Source organism: Anolis carolinensis, unplaced genomic scaffold, assembly GCF_035594765.1.
Source record: "Anolis carolinensis isolate JA03-04 unplaced genomic scaffold, rAnoCar3.1.pri scaffold_9, whole genome shotgun sequence".
Lineage (NCBI taxonomy): Eukaryota > Metazoa > Chordata > Lepidosauria > Squamata > Dactyloidae > Anolis > Anolis carolinensis.
The window spans coordinates 28,764,760-28,789,336 of record NW_026943820.1 but is presented as its reverse complement, the minus strand read 5'-3'; the positions used below and the strand labels follow the sequence as shown (position 1 = coordinate 28,789,336).

The following is a 24,577-nucleotide window of genomic DNA, read 5'->3' as shown; positions in this document are numbered from 1 at the left end:
GTCTCTCCTAACTGTCTGATTCTATGAGGAGTGGAGTGGTTGGATTGTGTCCTGCATGATATAAGGAAGTTGAACTGGATGATCCTTAGGGGTATCTGCTAACCTTAGAATTGTATTATTATTATTATTATTAATATTAATATTATTATTATTATTATTATTATTATTATTATTATTATTATTATTATTGAGATTATTATTATTATTATTATGAGACCAAGTGGCCGGAGCTTAGCCTTCTAACTGGTAGCAATTGGATAAAAACAATTATTCCTCTCCCTCTAATTAGGACTTTATTTGTCTTTTCTTTTTGTTGTATGAACGTAGAGGCATGGATGAGGGGTTGTGCTGCCAAGTTTAGTGTTTCTGGGATGTGTAGTTTTGTTGTTTTGTCCTAGGCCGAAATTTCATTACCCATATATATAGATTATTAGCTTTGCCCGGCCACGTGTTGCTGTGACTTATGGGAATCATTTGTTGGCCAGGTGGAATAGCAGTGAATAGCCTTGCAGCCTCGAAGCCTGGCCAATTTTTGGAGTAGCTGGAGTCGCACCATCAATCAAAGAGCCTAGCTACTTCCTTAGTAGGGGCATCAATGTTTGGCCAACTTGAATTGCACTGAATAGTCTTGCAGCTTCAAAGCCTGGCCGCTTTCTACCTAGGGCAGTGATGGGCAACCTTTTGCGCTTGGTGTGTCATGACTTGGGTGGTGTGTGTCCTGACGGACATGCAGATTGATTGGATGACTAATGTCTTTTGTGGCCAAATTTGGTGTGATTTGGTCCAGTGGTTTTGTTGTTTACTCCATGGGAATTATGCACATGACATATATCATTCTATTATTATTGTAGTATATTATTATATTATTACTATTATATTATTATTATATTATTCATTATTCATGACTACATTGAAACTACAATAGAGAGAAATCAGTGTGGAAGCTGCAAGAGGTACCATAGGTTGTTGTACATGGAAATAATGGTAGTAAATAGTTTTTGATTTATTAAATACAGTTATATATTACAATCATATATTTTTTGTTATTTAAACTATATATATTGTGAAATTATGGTTTTGTTTCAAATTCCGCACAATTAAACAGGAAATAACATTTTCAGACCAGGAACAAAAAAAGTTTCAAATTGTGTTGCGCCATGTAATAGAGTTCCCAGTGGCACATTTGCATGTTTTCGAACTGCTAGGTTGTCAGAAGCTGGGGCTAACAGCAGGAGCTTACTCTCCTCCCCGGACTCGAACCACCAACCTTTCGGTCCGCAAGTTCAGCAGCTCAGAGGTTTAACCCACGATAAATAATATAAATGAATATAAATGAATTCACTTGAATACAAAGGAGCAGAGTCAGGCCAAGAAAGGTTCTTCTGTTTTGCAGCTGTGGTTGCAACTGAAGATCAAGCAAATTAATCATGATACGGAGGGTGGCGGAACGAGGAGATGTGAGCAGTGCACACATTTGCAATTTCTCTCTCTCTCTCTCGCTTTCCCTGTAACCTTTTGTTTTCTTCCTCATACACATCCCCAAATAGAATAATTAGCAGGAGGAGTGAGAGAATCTTTTGAGAGTGTGCTCAACGCTGTGCAAGGGGAGATTTTTCACCCCGTTTCTGAGAAAGAGCCGGAATCCATCCGTTGCAATGCAAGCCAGGCAGCGTCCAGAGCGAGAGGCCTCTTGTGCCCGTAGGCGCTTTAGCACCGCTCCAAATCACGGCTGTCCTTTGCCCTTCATTTGTCTCCTGGGCGGCCACTTCACCTCTTCTCTTGCTAGATGAGCCTCCCTCCCAGCCCAGACAGGCTCTTGCGGGAAGGTTTTATATCCAGACCTTTCTCAGAGGGAAATACACACTCGAGCCAATGCTTCCTTCCACAAACACAGCTACCCTGTTTCCTTGAAAATAAGACATCCCCAGAAAATAAGACCTAGCAGAAGTTTTGCTGAATTGCTAAATATCAGGCCTCCCCCGAAAGTAAGACCTAGTAAAGTTTTTGTTTGGAAGCATGCAGGATCGGTAAATGTACATACCATAGATCAGGGGTCCCCAAACTTTTAAAACAGGGGGCCAGTTCACGATCCTTCAGACCGTTGGAAGGCCAGACTATAGTTGGCCACCAAGCAATAATTAATAAACAACAACAACAACAACAACAACAACAACATCAACATCAAAGAGGGTTGGAAGAGACCCCTTGGGCTACTAAGTCCAACCCCCTTCTGCCTCTGTGCACCGAAAGCACAAGCAAAGCACCCCTGACAGATGGCCACCCAGCCTCAATGTTAATAATAATAATAATAATAATAATAATAATAATAATAATAGTTGTAAGAGAAGAAGAGACCCCTTGGGTCATTTAGCCCAACCCGCTTCTGCCCTTGTGTTGTGGGGGCCGGATAAATAGCTTCGATGGGCCGCATCCGGCCCCCGGGCCTTAGTTTGGGGACCCCTGCCATAGATTGTTGTACATGGAAATAAAGGTAGTAACAAGAAATAATAATAATACAATAATAACTTTATTCTTGTATCCCACCTCCATCTCCCAGAAGGGACTCTGGGCAGCTTACACAGGGACAAGCCCAACAACAACATAAATTTACATACGAACGGAAATTTAAAACAGTAATTTAAAAACAGGATAGCAATAAAATATAGAAATTCTTGAAAGGATTCACAGTTTTGTTGTTCTGGTTTGTGATGACAACTCCTGTACAGTAGATAATAAATTTTCATTTTTAAAAAATTCAACCATAAATGTGAATTCTTCTTTGTGGAAAAATACGACATCCCCTGAAAATAAGACCTAGTGCATCTTTGGGAGCAAAAATTAATATAAGACACTGTCTTATTTTCGGGGAAACAGGGTAGTGTAACTCTGAAGGATGCTGGCTTGGTGCTTCCACGCAATTTGTCCCAAGAAATGATGTGTTGTAGTTCAGCCTGAGCCTGAGATTTGGTCCATTCAGCCAGTGATTGTCCCTGCACCTGCCTTGCCAGAGGACTCTGGGTTTGGGCCTGCCATGAAGCCAGAGTTTGTTCCAGTGAATTCTGGGACCAGAGACAGAATGGTTGCAAGCAGGCATTCTGAACCACGTTCTTCCTCCCTGTCAAGGCCAGTTCACCAGCTGTGAGATGGACATTCTAGTTTGGAGGAGAATGATGTATTTGACAGAAGGGAGGCGATCACTCTTGGAAGAAGGCAGCGTCAATGTTTACGAAGGAGTAAACACCTGCTTTTGAAGCACACTAATGCCAACCTAGCAGTTCGAAAACATGCGAATGTGAGTAGATCAATAGGTACCGCTCTGGCGGGAAGGTAACGGCGCTCCATGCAGTCATGCCAATGGCCACATGACCTTGGAGGTGTCTACGGACAACATCGGCTCTTTGGCTTAGAAATGGAGATGAGCACCAACCCCCAGAGTCAGACAAGACTAGACTCAATGTCAGGGGAAAACCTTTACCTTTAATAAGTAGTTTTCCCATAAGAGAATAGTTTTCTCATGGAAGAATAACCTTGAATTTTCCTTAAAGGCCTGGTCCTTTCTCTGCATGGTGTCTTGTAAGCTTTGCAGCTGTGGATTTTGACTGAAGTTCCTGCCTTGTTTGTGCCTTGTTTCCAGTTGAATACTCTTGGGACTTTGCCGTGTGGATTTCCAATTCCGTGGATTATATTGGAGTTTGATCCTGCATTCTAGCCTTGTCTCCTGTGGTCTCCAGATTATTCCCTGCCTTGGAATTGGACCTTGTTTGGCCTATTTTTGATACTTCTCATGGGACTGAGTTTAAGTTCTGGTTTGGACTATGATATTTGAGTGACTTTCTTTGACTCTTGCTCAAAGACTTTCAAGTACATTGCTCTTGTGGATTTAAACCCATTTTATTGACTCTGAACTTTATTTTCTTGTGCTTATTATAACCTTCAATAAACAGCTTGTTTGCTTATATTCTGGGCTTTCTGGTGCATGATGGGCAAGGATTCACCTCGCTGCCCTATGGAGTCCCCAGATCAAGGATCTCCGTGTGATGATGTCCTTAGTCTCCAAGAATCTGAGCCCAACCTCTGCGCCACACTGGCTCTCGTTGAGCTGCTTTGCTAGTACTTCCACATTGTTATTAATCCTGCGGGTTCAGAGGCTGGTTGGAAACATCTCTTAGGTTGGGGCTCTTGAAGTTGTCTCGGTGCCTCTCTTTCTCCAGGGCTGGCAGGCCCTCGGGGAAGCTCCGCTCCATCCCTTTTGACTCACTTGAAAAGAGCCCTTTGAATGGGAGAGTCGGTTGTTAATGAAAGGCACGTTGGTCATGGAGGGCTGCTTGGGAAGCGAGACCAATGGGGAGCTCCCACTCCGAGGCCCCGGGCAGAGCCAGGGAAGCGGACTCTTCCAGGCTTTCACGTATCCGGATCCCGGCGCCCGTCTCGTGATCCTGAAGGGCCTCCGTCAGGAAGTGGAAGCGGCAAGGCCCACGTCACTCGGACGCTGGAACAAATCCGGCCGACTGTCTCTTTGGAGAGAAGAGCAGCCTTTCTATGGTTTCAAGAAAGCAAAGAGGAAGGAGGAAAGCAGTTGGAGCTGGTGGGACCACAGATCAGTTGTGTTCCAGCACTTCACTTCGTCATAGTAGTAATAGTAGCAGCAGCTGTAGTAGCTGTAGTGGCGGCAGCAGTAGTAGCAGCAGAAGCAGTAGTAGCAGTAGTAGAAGCAGTTTTAGTACCAGACATAGTAGCAGCAGCAGTAGTAGCTGTAGTGGCGGCAGCAGTAGTAGCAGCAGAAGCAGTAGTAGCAGTAGTAGAAGCAGTTTTAGTACCAGACATAGTAGCAGCAGCAGTAGTAGCTGTAGTGGCGGCAGCAGTAGTAGCAGCAGAAGCAGTAGTAGCAGTAGTAGAAGCAGTTTTAGTACCAGACATAGTAGCAGCAGCAGTAGTAGCTGTAGTGGCGGCAGCAGTAGTAGCAGCAGAAGCAGTAGTAGCAGTAGTAGAAGCAGTTTTAGTACCAGACATAGTAGCAGCAGCAGTAGTAGCTGTAGTGGCGGCAGCAGTAGTAGCAGCAGAAGCAGTAGTAGCAGTAGTAGAAGCAGTTTTAGTACCAGACATAGTAGCAGCAGCAGTAGTAGCTGTAGTGGCGGCAGCAGTAGTAGCAGCAGAAGCAGTAGTAGCAGTAGTAGAAGCAGTTTTAGTACCAGACATAGTAGCAGCAGCAGTAGTAGCTGTAGTGGCGGCAGCAGTAGTAGCAGCAGAAGCAGTAGTAGCAGTAGTAGAAGCAGTTTTAGTACCAGACATAGTAGCAGCAGCAGCAGTAGCAGCAGTAGTTGTAGCCGTAGTAGTAGCAGCAGTAATAGTAGCATCAGTAGTAGTAGCAGTAGTAGAGGTGGTAGAAGCCATAGTAGTAGTAGCAGCAGTAGCAGCAGCAGTAGTAACAGTAGTAGTAATACCGGCAGTAGTTGTAGCAGCAGCAGTCATAGTGGTAGCAGTAGCAGCTGTAGTAGCAGCAGCAGTAATAGCAGCAGCAGTAGTAATACCAGCAGTAGTTGTAGTAGCAGCAGTCATAGTAGCAGCAGTACCAGTAGTAATCGCAATAGTAGTGATACCAGCAATAGCTGTAGCAGCAGCAGCAGTAGTGGTAACAGTAGCTGCAGTAGTAGCAACAGTAGTAATACTAGCAGTAGTTGTAGCAGCAGCAGTAGTGGTGGTAGCAGTATCAGCCATAGTGGTAGCACCAGTTGTAGTTGTAACAGCAGCAATAGTAGTGGTAGCAGTAGCAGCAGCAGTAATAGTAGCAGTAGTAGAAGCACCAGTAGTAATACCAGCAGTAATTGTAGCAGCAGCAGTACTAGTGGTAGAAGTATCAGCCATAGTAGTAGCACCAGTAGTAATACCAGCAGTAGATGTAGCAACAGCAGTAGTAGTGGTAGCAGTAGTAGTAGTAGTAGCTATACAAGTAAAAGAGCCCCAAACTGTGGATCCTGCCAAAGATATAAAGTCCAGATGACTTCAGATTCTGAGTTGGTTTTGTGGTGAAGACTGGATTGGATTTAGAACAGATTGGTGAGCTGAATAATATTCTCATCCTTGGACAGAACCAGTTCGGCGACTGGAAGTGAGGGGCTTCCAAGTCAGTGGGGTGAGGAATCCATGCCAGGTTTTGGTTTAGTAGATGGATCTCTCCAAGGTGCTGGAATCCGGTGAGGGATGGGGTTCAGCACCTTGGAGAGCTCTTTTGAAGCTTGAGTGGGTTTACCGCATTTTTGTGACACACCTGAACTCTTGTAAAACCCTTCGGGTGATGGTTGGTGAGCTTTCTGATCAGACTGTTTGTAACCCAGACTTGAGAAGGCAGCGTTTATTTATTTACCATATTTATATCTCTCTTTTCTCACCCTGGAGGGGACTCAACAAGCCTTTGACTCTACACTCTGGACTATATCCCGTACGGAACATAATGTGCATTTCCAATCACCCCACATTATTCCCCACGCATTGGACTACATCCTCCATCATCCACGCACTTCATTCCCTACCTTGCGCAAACAAGATTGTGATGCAAAACGCCAAGGTGGGTCAGTTCCTGTTCTAGAGGATTATCCACTCAGCCTGAGGATGATGGGAGTTGTACTCAACACATCTGGATGGAATCGAGTGGAGGAAGGCTGCTCGGCAATGACTCAATTCCAACACAATGTTCTGTGCATATTCTGATTTCTCGGAAGCAAAAAAGGCTTAAATTCCACCAATGTGTGAAGAAATCAGCTCATGAGTTGCAATTTTAGGGATTTTTCGCACATGGATTGCTTAACTATGTTATTCAGTGTTATCTTAAGGCGCCAACACAACACGTTTTCGGTTAGCAAGGTCTGCAAAGTTCGCGGTGTTCAAGCAGTTTCTTCATACACAAATGGCAACATCGACCTCTTTTCCGTTGCTGTGTGCTTTCAAGTGCTTTCCGACTCAATGGGACCCCAAAGCGGGTTTTTCCGGGGCTACATTTTGGGAGTTATAGCTTTGGAAGGTCTCCAGCCTTACTCTGCCAAAGAATGCAGGTGCCTCACCAAACTACAAAACCTTGGATTTAATAACATTGAGCCAGGGAAGCTAAAGTAGGGTGGAACTGCATCAATTCAACATTGTTGAATTGGGGCCGAGCTGTGGCGCAGCTGGTTAGTAGCCAGCTGCAATAAATCACTACTGACCGAGAGGTCATGAGTTTGAAGCCAGCCTGGGATCAGATTGAGTGCCCGACCATTAAATCGCCTAGCTCGTTGTTTACCTAAGCAACCTGAAAGACAGTTGCATCTGTCAAGTAGGAAACTTAGGTACCACTTTATATGGGGAGGCTAATTTAACTAATTTACATCACCATAAAGATGTCCAGCAGTGTGCGTGTGGAAGAATGAGGAAGTACTCCGTCAAGGACTTGGTGTCACCGTGGATGATGAAGCAACAGCTTTCCCTGTGGCGGGATGCACGGCGACTGCCCCGAATCTCCTCCCCCGATCCTCAGGCTGTTCTCTTGACATTATGCTGGGAGGAGGATGAGAGAGGAGAAGGCTGAGAGTGCTCTGGAGGGCTCTCAGCAGCCACGTGCCTTCCTTGAGCTGTCCTTATTCCGGGAGGAGGACGAGACACACAGTGGCTGAGAGCATTCCGGATGACTCTCAGCTACCATGTGCCTTCCTCCCCAATCTTTTTGGCTCGCCATGTTCTTCTACCAAGAGGACCGGGAAAATGAGGCGGGCCTGTGGTAAGCACTCAGAGGGCCACATCTGGCCCCTGGGCCTGGTGTAGATGCACCCTCCCATGTTGATTTTTTAAAAATTGTTGTGAGTTTAATTGGTGCCATGAAAATGTCTTGGAGCTGGTTGTATCTGCCAAAAGCTCAATTTGGGATTTCTCGGCTGCGTTCCTTCCGCCCGGGGGAAACATCCCTGCTGCACCCACTCACTTACGTCGGGAAGGCTGCCACGGTGGGATGTTGGCCTTTTATTTATTTATTTGCTATTATCCTTCTTTTTGCAAAACATGATTTTGGCGCCCGCCTCTGTGTGCCTTTCAAAGGAGCCATCGGGAGTGACAGACTGTGGGTGTGCGGTGGCAACGGAGCCGGGGGAGCGTCTCTTTTTCTCTCTTTCGCACCCCATTTGCCTCCGGCATCCCCTTGTTCCCGAGCCGGAGCAAGTCCCAACTCATTCCTCCCTCTCCTCCACGCACTTTGCTCATCCCTGGCTCTGGGTCGACCTACCTGCTTGCTTCACCTGAAGGAGAATGCTTCTCAAGGCAGAGAAGAAGAAGAGAAGGAGGAGGAGGAGGCCATGAAGAAAGGCTTCCAGCCAGAACCTTATCATTGCAGTGCACTGCACCACACCGACCTTTCTTTGCATCTTGGACATCCAGATGTTAGAATCCTAGAATTGCGTTCACCTTTCCCTACGCTTTTTGCCATCCAGATGTTAGAATCTTAGTGCCATGTCAACCTTTCTTTACATCTTGGCCATCCAGATGTTAGAATCTTAGTGCCATGTCAACCTTTCTTTGCATCTTGCCATCCAGATGTTAGACACCCATAATCACACTGACCGTTTTTTGTATCCTGGTCATCCAGATGCTATAATCACATCAACCTATCTTTGCATCTTGACCATCCAGATGTTAGAATCCTATGATCACATTGACTTTTCTTTGCATCTTGGCTATTCAGATGTTAGAATCTCATAATCACACTGACCGTTCTTTGTATCTTGGTCATCCAGATGCTATAATCATGACAACATTTCTTTCCATCTTGGCCATCCAGATGGTAGAGTTCTAGAATTGCTCCAGCTTTGCTTTGCCTCTTGTCCATCCAGATGTTGGAGTCCTAGAATCACAACTTTTCTTTGCATCTTAAGTATCCAGATGTTAGAATCCTAGAAACATGACTTTCCTTTGCATCTTGGCAATCCAGATGGGGTCAAGCTTGAGCCAGCAAGGACTGCTGGAACGACAGGTCGGGGTTCAAATCTGGGGAGAGCGGGTGAGCTCCTGTCTGTCAGCTCCAGCTCCCCATGCAGGGACATGAGAAAAGCCTTCCACAAGGATGGTAAATCATTAAAACACCTGGGCAACGTCCTCTGGGCAACATCCTTGCAGACGGCCAATTCTCTCACACCTGAAGCGACTTGCAGTTTCTCAAGTCACTCCTGACATGGAAAAAAAAGCCATCCAGATCCAGGTCCTTTCATTGCTGGATGCTACATTGGTGGTGCAATGCTGGCACAACAGTATAATTCCTCCAGTGTTGTGTGGTGTAGACATCCTGTGGTGATGCGCATGTCTCATTAAGAGCCACATCCACTGTTTGAACGTGGTGAGATGTATTCCACACTCGGCAGCAGAGTATCCAAGAGCAAGGGCAGATGTTTTCATTGTGTCTGATTGCGATCCCTGGGTTGCGATTCCTGAAATTTGAGCAGAACTTGCACCTTTCGGCACATTCCCTTTGGAACTGGCACCGATACCATTATGGATAAACTCCATCGCATTGCTCAGTGGTGTCAAGCTCTACAACACCCTATTTCTTTCTTTTACTTGATATGCAGCGTAGGTTTTGCAAAGATATGACATTATGTTTTATGAGAGTTGAGCGTACAAGCTCACATCTGCAAACCTCTGTTTGGGTTCTGCCATTTGCGTGCTTTCTGGGCCTGCGTTTTTGCTCCTCGGCATTACCTGCAATGAGAGAGAGAGATACCTGGAAATGGGGAAGAAAAGCCAGCCATGGGTTGCTCCTTCCCTTGTGACTTCAGGCCCCGGAGGCGTCTTCGATGCGAAGAAAGCAGTCCTGGGAATCGTCTTCCTCAAAAGGGCTGCTTTGCCCCAAAGCCACGGCGGAGGCTGCCGCTCTCTCCTGTTGCTCCTATCATAAAACCTCTCTGCAAACCACAAAAACACAGAGGATGGGAAAGCAACCCAACCCAACAACAAAGGCCACGGGTTCCCGTCAACCTCCTCGGAGCTTGGTGTCATTTTATTATTTTGCAGATTGCATTTCTGTTGTGGTAATCTCTGAGCGGTTAGACTCAATTTAACCCTCTCTGGGGGAAATTCCACCAAAATGCAGCAGAGGAGCAAAAGCAAAAGCTTTCAAATGCAACAGTTACTTACACGGGGTGAGCAAAGAGATTTAGGATTGCAATGGAGTGCAGAGTCTCAGTAAAAGTTCAAAACACATTTATTTAGGTAAAAAGAATTCCATTATAGATAGAAAGGCTTGGGAGCTGTCTAGTCTACTCTAGACTGGTTTCTAAGGAAAAATAAGAAAGGAAAAATAACAAACATCTACATAGTTACATCTTGCCAGGAGAGACAGCAAGATGCTTCTTGTTAGCTAGAAGAACAAAGGGAGAAGAGAGAACCAAAAATGGTTCCAACCTCATGGTCCAGTTTATTGGGGCCATAAAAGACATTCTGACCAATGAGAAGTTAGTGTCCCTAGAGATTCACATTTCTACTAACTTCAAAGTAAGGGACATGACGTGAACAGGATAGAGAGAAACACAGTAAAGTCTGTCTAGGCCTGCTTTGGAAACAGGGAAAGGATTCCCTCAATCTAACTCTATCATCTATCTGACTACATCTGGACTTGAGTAGTCCAGGGTGATTCCCAACAATTTCAAGTTGGGTTTGCAAAAGAAAGACATGACGATGGAGTCTGGGCCAAGCCTAAAGGGAGCTTCATTGTGGGGAAATTAGGAATGTTTATGCTGAAAAATATTACAGAGAGTTTCAGGGTGTATCTACATTGTAGAATGAATGCAGTTTGATACCCCTTTAACTGCCTTGGCTCAAGAGATCTGTAGTTTCATTAACCTTCTATGCCAAAGTGTTTCATCCGACTACAACTTCCAGAATTTCATAGCAATGGCAGCTGAAGTAGTGTCAAACCACATTCATTAGACCATGTAGACACATCCCTAAAATACGTTGCTTAAGTCGCATTGGCCGACCGTCTGCGCAGGGTTCCATACTTTGCACTTTAACAACACAACCGTTCAATGCTAAGGCTTCCCGCCAAATGGAACCGTCTGCGCAGGGTTCCATACTTTGCACTTTAACAACACAACCGTTCAATGCTAAGGCTTCCCGCCAAATGGAACCGTCTGCGCAGGGTTCCATACTTTGCACTTTAACAACACAACCGTTCAATGCTAAGGCTTCCCGCCAAATGGAACCGTCTGCACAGGGTTCCATACTTCTCACTTTAACAACACAACCGTTCAATGCTAAGGCTTCCCGCCAAATGGAACCGTCTGCGCAGGGTTCCATACTTTGCACTTTAACAACACAACCGTTCAATGCTAAGGCTTCCTGCCAAATGGAACCGTCTGCGCAGGGTTCCATACTTCTCACTTTAACAACACAACCGTTCAATGCTAAGGCTTCCCGCCAAATGGAACCGTCTGCGCAGGGTTCCATACTTTGCACTTTAACAACACAACCGTTCAATGCTAAGGCTTCCCGCCAAATGGAACCGTCTGCGCAGGGTTCCATACTTTGCACTTTAACAACACAACCGTTCAATGCTAAGGCTTCCCGCCAAATGGAACCGTCTGCACAGGGTTCCATACTTCTCACTTTAACAACACAACCGTTCAATGCTAAGGCTTCCCGCCAAATGGAACCGTCTGCGCAGGGTTCCATACTTTGCACTTTAACAACACAACCGTTCAATGCTAAGGCTTCCTGCCAAATGGAACCGTCTGCGCAGGGTTCCATACTTTGCACTTTAACAACACAACCGTTCAATGCTAAGGCTTCCCGCCAAATGGAACCGTCTGCGCAGGGTTCCATACTTCGCAGTTTAACAACACAACCATTCAATGCTAAGGCTTCCCGCCAAATGGAACCGTCTGCGCAGGGTTCCATACTTTGCACTTTAACAACACAACCGTTCAATGCTAAGGCTTCCTGCCAAATGGAACCGTCTGCGCAGGGTTCCATACTTTGCACTTTAACAACACAACCGTTCAATGCTAAGGCTTCCCGCCAAATGGAACCGTCTGCGCAGGGTTCCATACTTCTCACTTTAACAACACAACCATTCAATGCTAAGGCTTCCCACCAAATGGAACTATAGAGGAGAGTCTACTGAACAAACCAATACCTGCCGCAGACCAATAATGCCATCTGTTGAAGAGTTAAGAAGGTGGAGGCATTACTTTTCATTCAACCCTCGTATTGCTGCTGCTGCTTCTTGTCATTGGGACAAAAAAGTATCATGTTGCATACAGTTGCAATGCATGTCAAATTGGATGCATTTGCACTGCTGAATTAATGCAAATTGATGCCACTTTTAACTGCCGTGGCTGGCTCACTGCAGGCTATGGAATCCTGGGAGTTGTAGCTTGCTGAGGCACCAATGCCTTTGGGTCAAAAACAGTGGAAGACTTTGCAAAACTACAACGCCAAAGCATTGAGACGAGTGGTGCCAAACTGCATTAATTCCAGTCTGGATGTACCCTTCTTCCAAAAGGGATAGAACTGGAATCTGGCACACATCAGAGAGCCTCAAAACCAGCTCTGTTCCCCCCAGCTTCACATCTCTGCAGAAATATATACATATATACATTTCAAGTAGTAATTAACAACAGAAATGGGAGGAAAAGGACAGAGCTTTTCGAAAAAGAGTTAACAGATGTCCTTGGGATCGCCCGGGGCTCCATCGAGGGGCTGCCGTCATTTATTTGATGTGGTGTTTATGTAGCTGCTGCAGACATCGAGAGCTTGTCCTAATCACTAGCAGCCCCTGTTCGGTTTGCAAAAAGCTGGGAAGATCATTGTTCAAATGCAATCGTAGATGGAACGCCTTACGGAAAGTAGATGTCTTCTGTACCTTTCCAAAGAAACATACATGTTGCATCAGAGGCTGATTTGGGAGCAGAAATCGGATGTGTTGGCGCTTTCCAAACATACATCGTGACCAGCCGTTATCTAAATGACTCAAAAAGCAGAAATCACACGAATTGTCCCTTTCCAAACATAGATGACTGGCCAAGCGTTGTCTGACGGATGTGGGAGCACAAAACAGAGGTGCCAATCATCTATGTTGCTGTGTATCCAACATGGATGTTTGGCACCGTTCCAAACATCCGTGTTGGATCAGACATCATGTTACTGATTTGGGAGAAGAAAGCCGATACACTCCAGCATTCCAAACATATATGTTGGATCAGACATGATCTGGCTGATTTGGGAGCAGAAAATACATGTATCAAACAAACATGTTGTGCATCCAACGTGTCTGCTTGGGACCTTTCCAAAAATACATTTTTTTGGATCAACGGGTTACACCACTAAGCAGTTCGAATCTGCAGTTCGAATCTGCAGGACCGGGTGAGCTCCCTTTGTTAGCCCCAGCTTCTGCCAGCCTAGCAGTAAATACTAAAATGTATTTCACTGTTATGGCATCTCAGCTTACTTTGGCGGATTACCGCGAGCTGGCATCTCTTCTGCTGACTTGAATAAAATACCTCGGTGGCTTCCTCTTCAACTTGGTGAGATTTTCTTTTCATTTAGGAACATTAGGCTAGTTCTTCATCTCGCTAGGCACACGGATCCACAGGCGGTCTGTGGCAGGTACCGGTATCCACTTACCGGGACTTGGTATCCGTGCATCAGGTTTTGCTATCCACGGGCCAGATCCCACTATCCACAGCTGCTTTAAATTGCTCTATTTTAGTCAAACCGACGAGGAAATGACATGTATAACCCAGGAACAAAAATAGCATTACATAGTGTTATTACATTATTGAATGGTAGTATGCCTGCGGAGTCCCTGGTAGCGCAGCGGGTTAAACCGCCGAGCTGCTGAACATGCTGACCAAAAGATCGGCGGTTTGGATCTGTAGAGTGGGGTGAGCTCTCGCTGTTAGCCCCAGCTTCTGCCAACCTAGCAGTTCGAAAACATGCAAATGCGAGTACCCTGTTTCCCTGAAAATAAGCCATCCCCAGAAAATAAGACCTAGTAGAGGTTTTGCTGAATTGCTAAATATAAGGCCTCCCCCGAAAGTAAGACCTAGCAAAGTTTTTGTTTGGACGCATGCAGGATTGGTAAATGTACATACCATAGATTGTTGTACATAGAAATAAAGGTAGTAACGAGAAATAATAATAATAATAATAATAATAATAATAATAATAATAATAATAACTTTATTCTTGTATCCCACCTCCATCTCCCAGAAGGGACTCAGGGCAGCTTACACAGGGACAAGCCCAACAACAACATAAATTTACATACGAACGGAAATTTAAAACAGTAATTTAAAAACAGTCTAGCAATAAAATATAATATAGAAATTCTCGAAAGGGTTCACAGTTTGGTTATGCTGGTTTGTGATGACAACTACTGTACAATAGATATTAAATTTTCATTTTTTAAAAATGCAACCATAAATGTGAATTCTTCTTTGTGGAAAAATAAGACATCCCCTGAAAATAAGACCTAGCGCATCTTTGGGAGCAAAAATTAATATAAAATACTGTCTTATTTTCGGGGAAACAGGGTAGATCAATAGGTACCACTTTGATGGTAAGGTAAGAGCACTCCATGCAGTCATTACCTTGGAGACGTCTATGGACAACGCCGGCTCTTTGGCTTAGAAATGGAGATGAGCGCCAACATGACTAGACTTCATGTCAAGGGAAACCTTTACTTTACTCCCAACCAGGAGGGAAACTTTGGCCCAAGCCTCAAAGCTTGGCCATTTTCTGCAATCCGTCGGCACCATTCTCCTCTTGGAAATATAGCGAGTGGAGAATTAAATCTCCTCAAAGAAACAACACCCAGCTCCAGGACCACCAATCTTTAAAGATGTCAAAATTGTAATGGATCTGAATGCGCCCACCAAGCTCCCAAACAGAGAGAAAGGCCAGGCGCATTGTTCTTCGGTAATGCACAGCAACCGTGCAGCTTTTCAGCGGAGGAGAAAAAGTGAGGGGGGGGAAACACCTTATTACTTCTAACTCCTGCGAGCCATTTTGGTCTCCAAAGGTTTTAGAGCGCCGGGGGCCATGTGTCTGCAGTGTTTCGGGAAATGACTTGCCTTCGCACGAAACACGGCTGTGTTCAGAAAGCACTCCTGCCCGCCAGCATCCCCGCTCCCACCCGGCTTAACTCTTCCTTACCTGGAAGCCTCCTTTGCCGGCATCGCTCCTGCTTTGGAGGGACCCCCGCCCTCCTTGCCCCCTTCCTCCTTCTTTTTCGCTCTTTGAAATGAACGAACAGGAGGATTTCAAAATGGCTTGAGAAGCAGGCAAAGAAAGCGCTTCGTGTGCGGTTTCTCCAGTGCACAAATGCACACAAAAGGGATCATCCCATGAGAGAGTTGGGAGAGGCCTCCCATGCCATGCACGATGCCCACGTTGGTACAAGGGTTGAATGAAAAGTAATGCCTCCACCTTCGTAACTCTTCATCATATGGTAGTCCTGGTCTGCGGCAGGGTCTGGCTTGTTCAGGAGGCTCTCCTCTACAGTTAGTTCCATTTGGCGGGAAGCCTTAGCATTGAACGGTTGTGTTGTTAAAGTGCGAAGTATGGAACCCTGCGCAGACGGGGAAGCCTTAGCATTGAATGGTTGTGTTGTTAAAGTGCGAAGTATGGAACCCTGCGCAGACGGGGAAGCCTTAGCATTGAACGGTTGTGTTGTTAAAGTGCGAAGTATGGAACCCTGCGCAGACGGAGAAGCCTTAGCATTGAATGGTTGTGTTGTTAAAGTGCGAAGTATGGAACCCTGCGCAGACGGGGAAGCCTTAGCATTGAATGGTTGTGTTGTTAAAGTGCGAAGTATGGAACCCTGCGCAGACGGGGAAGCCTTAGCATTGAATGGTTGTGTTGTTAAAGTGCGAAGTATGGAACCCTGCGCAGACGGGGAAGCCTTAGCATTGAATGGTTGTGTTGTTAAAGTGCGAAGTATGGAACCCTGCGCAGACGGAGAAGCCTTAGCATTGAACGGTTGTGTTGTTAAAGTGCGAAGTATGGAACCCTGCGCAGACGGGGAAGCCTTAGCATTGAACGGTTGTGTTGTTAAAGTGCGAAGTATAGAACCCTGCGCAGACGGAGAAGCCTTAGCATTGAATGGTTGTGTTGTTAAAGTGCGAAGTATGGAACCCTGCGCAGACGGGGAAGCCTTAGCATTGAATGGTTGTGTTGTTAAAGTGCGAAGTATGGAACCCTGCGCAGACGGGGAAGCCTTAGCATTGAATGGTTGTGTTGTTAAAGTGCGAAGTATGGAACCCTGCGCAGACGGGGAAGCCTTAGCATTGAATGGTTGTGTTGTTAAAGTGCGAAGTATGGAACCCTGCGCAGACGGTTCCATTTAGTAGGAAGCCTTAGCATTGAACGGTTGTGTTGTTAAAGTGTGAAGTATGGAACCCTGCGCAGACGGTTCCATTTAGTAGGAAGCCTTAGCATTGAACGGTTGTGTTGTTAAAGTGCGAAGTATGGAACCCTGCGCAGACAGTTCCGTTTAGCGGGAAGCAACAGTTGCAAACTGATTCCCAGGTCCTTGCAAACTCAGCCAATCGGTTTCATGCATTTGATTAACACACATATAGTATCTTTGCAAAACATCACACTTTGCACAGTTAAAGTTTTTGTGCCAACTTCGACCATACCACAAGAAACCTGGCTTGCCCATGATGGTCCATGCCTTAGTTACCTCTAGACTGGATTACTGCAATGCACTCTACATGGGGCTGCCCTAGAAGATGGCCCGGAAACTCCAACTGGTACAATGATCGGCGGCCAGATTGTTAACAGGAGCGAATTATAGAGAGCGGTAACTGTCCTATTAAAACAGCTCCACTGGCTACCGATAAGTTTCCGGCCCCAATTCAAGGTGCTGGTTATCACTCTGTACTCAGCCAACAATGGATCTAAATCAAACATGGCACACACACCCATCACAACCAACTTTACATACCAGTGGGTTTGGGTGAGTTTGGGAGTTGTAGTTCACCCACGTCCGGATAGCCCTGTGATTCCCACCGAAGATGGATCTGAACCAAACCCATCAGAACTGACTTTAGTGAGTGGTGCAGTTTGGGAGCAGTGGCAGAGAATGATGGGAGTTGTAGTTGACCCACATCCTCAAGCATTTTCAAATGGGACCGTTCAAAGCTAAAACACTCTGCATTTGTTTCCTAGATCTTAGGGAGAGAAAACCTCTGAGAAATTCCGAGAAATATTTTTCAAATATTTGAAGGTTTCTACCTTCTCTTTTAGAAAAAAGTTGGTGGGCTAAAAGGGGTCGATATGGCGATTTTCACCCCTCTGGCCCTGAAATGGAGTGGAGGGCAAGCGTTGGAAGCCTTCTCATTGCCAATGGTCCAAAAATTTTCATTTTTTCTGGACGCGAGACAAAAATCTCATTAGTATAGGGTCCCATTTTCGGAAGCGGCAAATGAAAACAAAGCGGAACGAATGAAACAAAATGGATAGCGATTTCATACAAATGCACATCACTATTCCGAACCTTCTTGGAGCCAAAGGTTCAGCATAAACAAATAAACAAACAAACCAAAAAGAAGCAGGGAGTGAAAAATAGTAATAATCCAACCCCATTCCTTCTGGAAGAGGGAAGCCGCAGCAAAGAAAGCGGCGACGTGTCGAGCCGCCAAGTGGTTAATGCCATTCCGAAGCGTTCGGCAATCATTCCAATTTAGTGCCATTCCGATTATTACACAATAAACAGACCGTGTTGTCTGGGAGCCAATTTCTTTATGAGAATAGCTGAAGGCTTTGCAACTGATTTTCGAGGGAAGGAGTCGTTCTGGAAGCAAACGGCGGAGATCAGAAAACGATCCAGGTAGCAGGGAAGAGGTGACGGCGGGGTCAGCTCTATGGAAACTATGCACGGCCACGGCTTTGTGAGTCGTTAAAAGGGACCCTCTGCACAAAGCCACTGGCACCCGTGACATTTGGCACCCGGCACAGTAAAAGGTTGTTCTTTCGACCCCTAAATCTCATCTATACACATAATAAAAGTGAAAATCTGCATGTGTGTACGTGGCACGGGTGTCCGCTCACACAGACAGCCTCCAGCCTCCACAAACAGGCAATAGTTCCCAGTGCTGAGGAGCCACCAAGTCCCTTCCTCCCAGGACATTGCAGGTTACAGCGAGCACACCCCAGTGTTCGTTCTCTCCCCATTTGCATGACTCCACCCACTGCCTTTCCCTTAACCCTTTCCTACCCCACAGTCAGCCTCCGGCCTCCACAAACAGGCAATAGTTCCCAGTACTGAGGAACCACCAAGTCACTCCCTGCCAGGACATTGCAGGTTACAGCGAGCACACCCCAGTGTTCGTTCTCTCCCCATTTGCATGACTCCACCCACTGCCTTTCCCTTAACCCTTTCCTACCCCACAGTCAGCCTCCGGCCTCCACAAACAGGCAATAGTTCCCAGTACTGAGGAACCACCAAGTCACTCCCTGCCAGGACATTGCAGGTTACAGCGAGCACACCCCAGTGTTCGTTCTCTCCCCATTTGCATGACTCCACCCACTGCCTTTCCCTTAACCCTTTCCTACCCCACAGTCAGCCTCCGGCCTCCACAAACAGGCAATAGTTCCCAGTACTGAGGAACCACCAAGTCACTCCCTGCCAGGACATTGCAGGTTACAGCGAGCACACCCCAGTGTTCGTTCTCTCCCCATTTGCATGACTCCACCCACTGCCTTTCCCTTAACCCTTTCCTACCCCACAGTCAGCCTCCGGCCTCCACAAACAGGCAATAGTTCCCAGTGCTGAGGAGCCACCAAGTCCCTTCCTCCCAGGACATTGCAGGTTACAGCGAGCACACCCCAGTGTTCGTTCTCTCCCCATTTGCATGACTCCACCCACTGCCTTTCCCTTAACCCTTTCCTACCCCACAGTCAGCCTCCGGCCTCCACAAACAGGCAATAGTTCCCAGTACTGAGGAACCACCAAGTCACTCCCTGCCAGGACATTGCAGGTTACAGCGAGCACACCCCAGTGTTCGTTCTCTCCCCATTTGCATGACTCCACCCACTGCCTTTCCCTTAACCCTTCCCTACCCTACAGTCAGCCTCTGGCCTCCACAAAAAGACAATAGTTCCCAGTGCTGAGGAGCCACCAAGTCACTCCCTCCCAGGACATTGCAACTTACAGCGAGCACATCCCAGTGTTCTTTCTCACTCCATTTGCATGACTCCACCCACTGCCTTTCCCTTAACCCTTTCCTACCCCACAGTCAGCCTCCGGCCTCCACAAACAGGCGGTAGTTCCCAGTACTGAGGAACCACCAAGTCACTCCCTGCCAGGACATTGCAGGTTACAGCGAACACATCCCAGTGTTCATTCTCTCTCCATTTGCATGACCCCACCCACTGCCTTTCCCTTAACCCTTTCCTACCCCACAGTCAGCCTCCGGCCTCCACAAACAGGCAATAGTTCCCAGTACTGAGGAACCACCAAGTCACTCCCTGCCAGGACATTGCAGGTTACAGCGAGCACACCCCAGTGTTCGTTCTCTCCCCATTTGCATGACTCCACCCACTGCCTTTCCCTTAACCCTTCCCTACCCTACAGTCAGCCTCTGGCCTCCACAAAAAGACAATAGTTCCCAGTGCTGAGGAGCCACCAAGTCATTCCCTCCCAGGACATTGCAACTTACAGCGAGCACATCCCAGTGTTCTTTCTCACTCCATTTGCATGACTCCACCCACTGCCTTTCCCTTAACCCTTTCCTACCCCACAGTCAGCCTCCGGCCTCCACAAACAGGCGGTAGTTCCCAGTACTGAGGAACCACCAAGTCACTCCCTGCCAGGACATTGCAGGTTACAGCGAACACATCCCAGTGTTCATTCTCTCTCCATTTGCATGACCCCACCCACTGCCTTTCCCTTAACCCTTTCCTACCCCACAGTCAGCCTCCGGCCTCCACAAACAGGCAATAGTTCCCAGTACTGAGGAACCACCAAGTCACTCCCTGCCAGGACATTGCAGGTTACAGCGAGCACACCCCAGTGTTCGTTCTCTCCCCATTTGCATGACTCCACCCACTGCCTTTCCCTTAACCCTTCCCTACCCTACAGTCAGCCTCTGGCCTCCACAAAAAGACAATAGTTCCCAGTGCTGAGGAGCCACCAAGACACTCCCTCCCAGGACATTGCAACTTACAGCGAGCACATCCCAGTGTTCTTTCTCACTCCATTTGCATGACTCCACCCACTGCCTTTCCCTTAACCCTTTCCTACCCCACAGTCAGCCTCCGGCCTCCACAAACAGGCGGTAGTTCCCAGTACTGAGGAACCACCAAGTCACTCCCTGCCAGGACATTGCAGGTTACAGCGAACACATCCCAGTGTTCATTCTCTCTCCATTTGCATGACCCCACCCACTGCCTTTCCCTTAACCCTTTCCTACCCTTTCCTATGGCACACAGCAAACAGAGGAATTGATCAGCAACTGATCATACTAGAGAGAGGGATTTGGGGAGAATTCACCATGATTTCTAGGTGAACACTTTGAACCGCACCAACGATGGGGCCAACTGTGAATCCTGGCAGGTGTTTCAGGAAGATTGCCCTGGGAATCTGGGAGTTGTAGTTTACCCTTATCCAGAGAACACTGAACCCGGCTGACAACAGATCTGGACCAAACTTGCCACACAGACCCAACACAGCTAACTTTATATACTGGCAGGGTTTGGGGATGATTGAATTTGGCATCTGGGAGTTACAGTTCACCCGTGTTCAGAAAACACTGAACCCAGCCAATGTCAGATCTGGACCAAACTTGCACACAGACCCAACATGGTTTTGATACTATCAACCACGGTATCCTCCTGGACCGGCTCTCTGGGATAGGTCTTGGGGGCACTGCGTTGCAATGTCTCTGCTTGTTCCTGGAGGTACGGGGCCCAGAAGGTGGTGCTGGGGGTGCTTTCTTAGACCCCTGACCACTGACCTGTGGTGTCCTGCAAGGCTCTATTTTATCGCCCATGCTTTTGCAAATCAACAGTTAGGTGAGGTCATCCGGAGTTTTTGGAGTTCGGTGTCATCTGTATGCAGATGATGCACAACTCGATTACTCATTCCATTCAAGGAAGCTCTCCAAGTCCTGGACCAGTACCTGGCAGCTGTGATGGGCTGGATAAGGGCTAACAAACTGAAGCTTAATCCAGACAAGACAGAGGTCCTCCTGGTCAGTCGCGAGGCTGATTGAGGTATCGCGTGGCAACCTGTGCTCAATGGGGTCCCACTCCCTCGAGTCCTCCTGGACTCAGCACTGATGTTTGAAGCTCAGGTGTTGTCGGTGGCTGGGAGAGTCTACGCACGGTTAAAACTTGTACTCAAATGGCCTGACTTGGCCATGGTGGTCCACGCCTTAGTTACATCTAGAATGGACTACTGCAATGCCTATGAAGACGGCTCAGAAGCTTCAAGTAGTGCAAAGATCTGCAGCCAGACTGCTGACAGTCTATATTCCTTACATTTATTGGGGGCTCATCTGGGATATAGGAGCGGGTTGTAGGAAACATACTATCCCCCTTTTAAAGCAGCACCAATTTTCTTCTGGGCCCAATCAGGAGATAATACTTCTGGAACAGGGCCATACAGCCCGGAAAACACACAACAACCCTGGCCATGAAAGCCTTTGACAACACAATATAAATACTGTAAATAATAATAATAAATAAATACCCTAATAAATGGGGCAGAAATGCCAATGAGTGTGCCATATTGGCATTATGCAGAAGTGAGATTCAGCTCAATGGCTGTTAGGAAGCGTGGGTGTTGAAGTCCAAAACACCCCGAGGGCCAAAGTTTGCCCATGCCTTGTTGTCGAGCATGCAAACACAACAGCAGGGCCTCGGCGACATCCGACTTCCAGGTTCCCCGGATTTCCGCATCCCATAAAACCTTCTTCCTTCTGAAAAACTCCCGAATTAATTCTTTCCTAATTGCAGCAAACTATAAATGGGAGTTTACAATAACCTACTTCGATACCATTTGGTGAGGAGTTTGCGCTCGATTGGAGAGGTTCATTGTGACAACAAGTGGGGAGGCAGCCCGGCGGTGCCTCCTCCGTTGGCCAATGATCTACCTTGGTGGATGGGAGCCCCGCCGAGAAGCACTTCACAAAACATCAGGGTTTATTAGCTGCACAGTCTTTCCCCCTTTTGTTTCCATCCATTTAATTTAAAGCGAAGCGGCTCAGCAGGAGGAAACTAAAATTAGCTGGAAAGAGGGTGGTGGGGGGGGGGGGGGAGAGAAAGAAAGAAAGAAAGAAAGAAAGAAAGAAAGAAAGAAAGAAAGAAAGAAAGAGAGGAAGGAAGAATGAAAGGAAGGAAGGAAGGAAGGAAGGGAAGACGGAAGGAACAAGGAAGGAAGGAAGGAAGGAAGGAAGGAAGGAAGGAAGGAAGGAAGGAAGGAAGGAAGGAAGGAAGGAAGGAAGGAAGAAGGAAGGAAAAAAGGAAGGAAAAAAGGAAGGAAAGAGAGAGAGAGTGAGAGAGATAGAAAGGCAGGCAGGCAGAAAAGAGGAAGGAAGGAAGGAAGGAAGGAAGGGAGGGAGGAAGGGAGGGAGGGAGGGAGGAAAGAAAGAAAGAGAGAGTGAGAGAGATAGAAAGGAAGGCAGGAAGGCAGGAAAGAAAGAAAGAAAAAAAGAAAGAAAGAAAGAAAGAAGAAAGGAAGGAAGGAAGGAAAAAGGAAAGAAAGAGAGAGTGAGAGAGATAGAAAGGAAGGCAGGAAGGCAGGAAGGAAGGAGGAAGGAAGGAAAGAAGGAAGGAAGGAAAAAGAAAGAGAGGAAGGGAGGAAGGAGAAAGGAAGGAGGAAGGGAGGGAGGAGAGAGAGAAAGGAAGGACGGACAGAAGGAAGGAAGGAAAGAAAGAGAGAGGGAGGAAGGAAGGAAGGAAGGAAGGAAGGAAGGAAGGAAGGAAGGAAGGAAGGAAGGAAGGAAGGAAGAGAGTGAGAGAGATAGGAAGGAAGGAAGGAAGGAAGGAAGGAAGGAAGGAAGGAAAGAAAGAAAGGAAGGAAGGAAGGAAGGAAGGAAGGAAGGAAGGAAGGAAGGAAGAAAGAAGAAAGGAAGGAAAAAGGAGAGAGAGAGAGAGAGAGAGAGAGAGAGAGAAAGGCAGGAAGGCAGGAAGGAAGGAGGAAGGAAGGAAGGAAAGAAGGAAGGAAGGAAGGAGAAAGAAAGAGAGGAAGGAAGGAAGGAGGAAGGAAGGAGGAAGGGAGGAAGGAGAGAGAGAAAGGAAGGACGGACAGAAGGAAGGAAGGAAGGAAGAGAGTGAGAGAGATAGGAAGGAAGGAAAAAAGGAAGGAAGGAAGGAAGGAAGGAAGGAAGGAAAGAAGGAAGGAAAGAAAGAGAATGGGAGAGAGAGAGATAGGAAGGAAGGAAGGAAGGAAGGAAGGAAGGAAGGAAGGAAGGAAGGAAGGAAGGAAGGAAAAAAGGAAGGAAGGAAGGAAGGAAGGAAGAGAGAGAGATAGAAAGGAAGGAAAAAAGGAAGGAAGGAAGGAAAGAAAGAGAGAGTGAGAAAGATAGAAAGGAAGGAAGGAAAAAGGGAAGGAAGGAAGGAAGGAAGGAAGGAAGGAAGGAAGGAAGGAAGGAAGGAAGGAAGGAAGGAAGGAGGGAGGGAGGGAGGGAGGGAGGGAGGGAGGGAGGGAGGGAAGGAGGGAGCCGACAAGCAGGGGAGATCCACGAGTGGGGTGTCTTGTGGGCTCTCTTTCCGCCTCTCCTTCCTTCCCTATTAAAAGTGGTAATTCCGTCCCCGGGCGAGGAGGCCTGGGGCTGCGAGAGGAGGCCACGGCAGGCGTATTTCTCATGCATCAGACAGAAGAATTAAATAGACCAATGTTCCCTAAAAGAATGAAGTACATCTCTCTCTCTTTTTTTTCTTTTTTTTTTTTTTTGACGTTCATCTCGGGCAAAAAAAAAAAAAAAGAGGAAAAAAATCCATTGATCTCAGTATGTCCCTTGGCAATTATAAAATATTAAATCCAAGTCACACTTTTTTTTTCTCGTCGGCTTAATTTTCTCCCTTTCTCTCTCTATTCTGAGCTTTCTATTTGATCAATCTTAACAAGTTAGGAATAACAGCGAGTCGTCGGGGAAAAAAAAGAAATTTAAAAACCTGGCTTTCGTTCGGCAATCTTCTCTCGATGCTTTGTAGGCTGTTTTGCTGCGGCTTTTTTTGGAGGGGGGGGCATTTACACCGAGTTGGAAATCATGTTCTATTTTAATGAACGTTCAAGGAGAAACCCTTTGAACCCGATTATCGGAGGTCTGCATTGTATTCGACACAAATAGGAGAGGCTGGAAACCAAAATCCGTAATGCGTTCTCCAATATCCGTCGTTCAACCACTATTCTCCTCCTTTACTCAACTAAACAATATAGAATAATTGGATTCTTTTTTTAAAAAAAAATGGTAATGAAAAATTAAAAATTCTCATGAAATTTATTATTTATTGATACAGTGTTCCTCCACTTATCGCAGGGGTTACGTTCCAGGACCACCCACAATAAATAAAAATCCGCAAAGTAGAGACACTATATTTATTTTAATATTTA

The 24,577-nt window shown here is 46.6% G+C and overlaps 1 protein-coding gene across 1 annotated transcript; it reads right to left on the bottom strand.

The window, feature by feature from the left end:
• Window positions 1-1,654: 1,654 nt before the first annotated feature.
• On the bottom strand, window positions 1,655-6,851 carry LOC134293598 (ice-structuring glycoprotein-like). Its single transcript, XM_062961674.1, has one exon. It carries the CDS (start codon window positions 5,860-5,862, stop codon window positions 4,618-4,620), a length of 1,245 nt encoding a protein of 414 aa, XP_062817744.1. The 5' UTR covers window positions 5,863-6,851; the 3' UTR covers window positions 1,655-4,617.
• Between the last annotated feature and the right edge of the window lie 17,726 nt (window positions 6,852-24,577).

Coding starts and splice junctions, on each gene's coding strand:
- LOC134293598 (XM_062961674.1), bottom strand. CDS start 5,862: ATGGCTGATACTTCTACCACTAGTACTGCTGCTGCTACAATTACTGCT.